The sequence below is a fragment of the Dermacentor andersoni genome, chromosome 1 (genome assembly GCF_023375885.2).
Source record: "Dermacentor andersoni chromosome 1, qqDerAnde1_hic_scaffold, whole genome shotgun sequence".
Classification (NCBI taxonomy): Eukaryota; Metazoa; Arthropoda; class Arachnida; order Ixodida; family Ixodidae; genus Dermacentor; species Dermacentor andersoni.
In genome coordinates, this window is record NC_092814.1 from 318,026,242 (window position 1) to 318,029,783 (window position 3,542).

At 54.6% G+C, this 3,542-nt stretch overlaps 1 protein-coding gene across 1 annotated transcript; it reads left to right on the plus strand.

Moving 5' to 3' along the window:
• Positions 1–1,046: 1,046 nt before the first annotated feature.
• LOC126539197 (uncharacterized) lies at positions 1,047–3,200 on the plus strand. The gene has a single exon (XM_050185982.2). The coding sequence runs from the start codon at positions 1,047–1,049 to the stop codon at positions 3,198–3,200; it is 2,154 nt and encodes a 717-aa protein (XP_050041939.1).
• Positions 3,201–3,542: the final 342 nt, after the last annotated feature.

Below are 3,542 nucleotides of genomic sequence, written 5' to 3' on the forward strand. Positions count from 1 at the left end.
GCCGTCAATTTTCTGCTAGTTGGGTTGATTCCAATTTGTCCTATGGAAGAGCTACTTGATGTTCTTAAGTTTGTGAGAAAAGCTGCAATATTGATAATTTTCACCTCTTGCAAAAAAGTCCCATAGCTGATACGAATGCGCACGAAAGGCAGCACGCTTCGTTGATAAAACACAGACAGTTCATAATTCGAAAAGTACAATGACCTGTTTGTTAAATAATTTATGCTGAACCCTTCGTTAAGCCACTGTGAGGAATTTGGTTTAGTTCCCTTCGATGCTGTGAACTTGTGATTTCTGACAGGACGAACAAAATGACAAGTTCCCTTGAGGTGACAAACTTTCCACTTGCTTTATCATGACTCCCACCAATCCGATCCGACAGATTCAAGTGTATACGGCTGCATTGGTGCACTTCGTTTCTGTGAATGGGAACATAACAATATGGACTGCCGCGCACGCTGGTCTTGCCAGAAACGAAGCGCTTCAAGCCTGCGCCCGATTATTTACGGTCCGGGCGCAGGCATTAGATGAGCCAGGCTCCGTTGCGGCAGCGGCTACATTAACTGCGCGGTATCGCCTTCCAACTTTTCACATCTGTAGCCGCTACCGCCTAGAACGTTTAATCTTCCCGCAGCTAATAAACAAATCCTCGCGCAGGTGCGAGGTGCTGTGGAGACAGTGGCACTCACACCTGGCCCTCTCCTTCCCCCCCCTCCCCCCACCTCATCGACACCGCTCTCTACCACTCATCTAGCTGGAAATTTTGCTGTACAACCAAAGCCAATTTGAATCACATCATGGGGGGGTACCATAAGCACCTCCCACCCTTGTTCCTACGTAAATTAATAGGCAGCGAAGAGCAGGGGAAGGCTGGCTTGCGATGCTCCAGGCGCGGTATCGTGGGCCCATTGAGAAGGTTGCGAGGGACTATCATGCGTAGCAGCCCCCCCCCCCCACCCCCTTCTATCCGTTTTCCCCGTTTCCTTCAAAAAAGAAAAAAAAGTTTTCTGCCCTCCCCCTCTCCCACCACCACCACGACAACGTCAATGCAATATAAGCCCCACTACCTGGAAGAATCGGAGCTTTACCCAAATTCCATCATCGGGTTTCGGAAGAAGCTCGGGACGCAAGACGCCATGATCTTACTGAAGAACGAGATCATCGACGATACGACGGGCACCAAGGACAACAGAGCCATCCTCGGGCTGGACTTGCAGAGCGCCTTCTATAAAGTGAGGCACTTGGCTATCCTGGCCCAAGTATCCAGACTAAACATGGGCAGAAGGACATACCAGTACATCAAAGACTTCCTGACGGAACGGACCACCGAAATCTGCGCGGGAGACCTGCAGCTCGAAGAGAAGAAGCTGGAAAGCGTCGGAACTCCGCAGGGCTCGGTGATCTCCCCGCTTCTCTTCAACCTCGTGATGGTCGGGGTGGCCAACCGGCTAGAAAGAGTAGCGGGAGTCCGAGACACCATCTACGCCGACGACGTTACGCTATGGGTACCGGGAGGAAGCGACGGACACATCGAGACAACGCTGCATGAAGCGGTCAACGCCATCGAGGAGCAGCTGGGCGGGTCTGGACTCGTTTGCTCTCCGGCCAAGTCAGAACTGCTGGTGATTCCACCGACAGGAGCTGGCAGGAAAAGAAAGAATATGGAAGTCGAGTACGAGCGGCCCAAGATCACGGTCAAGACAGCGGGAGGACAAGTAATACCGGAGGTCGAGAAGATTCGAGTGCTCGGGCTGCTCATCCAGCGAAACCGAGTCAATGGTGAAACGGTCAACAAGCTCGCGGCCAAAGCGGCCGCGGCAATGAGACTCATCAAGAGGGTGTCCAACAGAAGAGCGGGGATGAAGGAGGAGAGCCTGACTAGGCTCGTTCAATCCTTCGCAGTTAGCCACATAACGTACGTGGCCGCTTTCCACAACTGGAGGCCGAGGGAATGTAACAAGATAGACGCCACCATACGCAAGGCGTATAGGGCGGCACTCGGCCTCCTCGGGAGCACGAGCACCGAAAAATTCATGGCGCTGGGAGTCCACAACACGCTGGACGAAATAGCCAAAGTACAGAGAACGGCGCAACTCGAGCGTCTCTCTGAAACGAGAACCGGAAGAAAGATACTGCGGGACCTTGGCCTCGAGCCGAGGGAAGGCGAGCAGCAGAAAGACGTACCTATACCGGATAGCATCAACAGAAAGCTCAGGGTCTGCCCGATCCCGAGGAACGTGAACCCCGAGCACAACAAGGAGCGGAGGTTGGCGAGGGCCAGGGCTCTCGTGGACCTCCACGCCAGAAAAGAAGGCGCCATCTACGTGGACGCGGCGGAGTACCGAGGGAGCAGCGACGCATACGCGGTGGTGGCTGTCGGGGCATCGACGGGTGCAACGAAGACCGCGGCGAGCGTCCGGACTCGAGAGGCGCACCGGGCGATGGAGGTGGCCATCGCCTTGGCCGTCTCCGACTCCGGATGCACTACAGTGTTGTGTGACTCTAGAACGGCAGTGAAGAACTGCGCCAAGGGTAGGGTATGTAGTGAGGCTGCGCGCATACTGCGCAAGGCCGAAGACATCGGACGCAAAAGCGCTGTGGTGATCAAGTGGTTTCCGGCCCACATGGGTAGTGACGTGTCGGAACGCGGGAACGTGAACCACAACGAGACGGCCAACTCGGCCGCGCGAGGACTAACCAACCGCGCAGCTGCAAGCACGGCCGACTCGGAGTGTTGGTCGCGGTGCAGTGCCAAGGACAAGATGACCACCTTCAATGAAATAGTGAAGTGGTACAGACTTAACAGACAGACTATGCCGGCACCTCACCCGAGGCTTACCCGGAAGGAGGCATTGTTACACAGGCAATTACAGATGGGGTCCCTGCTCACCCCGGTGCTAGCTAAACACGTGTGTCCGAGCGTGTACGCGAGTGACGTGTGTAGGCTGTGCGCTAAGGAGAGAGACACCGCGGCTCACATCCTTTGGGACTGTAGTATAAATCCACGAGAAGCCAGCGAGAAAACGACGATCCCGCCGCAGCTAGAGGCTGCAACGAGGAGATATGACCAAGATACACAACTCAAGGCCGTCCAGCAAGTCTCGGCAGCTCTAGAGAGGCAGCGACCTCGCGAAACCGAGGAGAAGGGGGGCAGCACCCCGAGGAAGGGGGCGGCGGCCCTCTCGGATCCGTGGAAGTAGCGAGGAACCAAGACCTCGAGGAGCACAATGCACGAGACTGACGTAGTGGCCGGGTCGCGGTAAATGCTTGTCCTCCCTGCGTGGAGGGAGCCTAACCGACTCTGCAGGCATTTTCATTAAAGTTGTTCTCTCTCTCTCTCTTACGAGAGAGCAATAAGCGCAAGTGCAAGATATTTGTAGGTGGATTAAGAGCTCTCCTTATCGAAATGACGAGCATACCCAAAAGTCTTTGCCTGAAACTGGCGAGTTTTTATATTCCCTTGCATGTCATGAATTACAACTGAAAGAAATCACGGATGCATGCTCCGAGCTACGCACAGGGTTAATTACGTCAAGTGAAGA

Bases quoted from the DNA above. Each gene is read 5' to 3' on its own strand.
- LOC126539197 (XM_050185982.2), top strand. From the start codon at position 1,047: ATGCAATATAAGCCCCACTACCTGGAAGAATCGGAGCTTTACCCAAAT.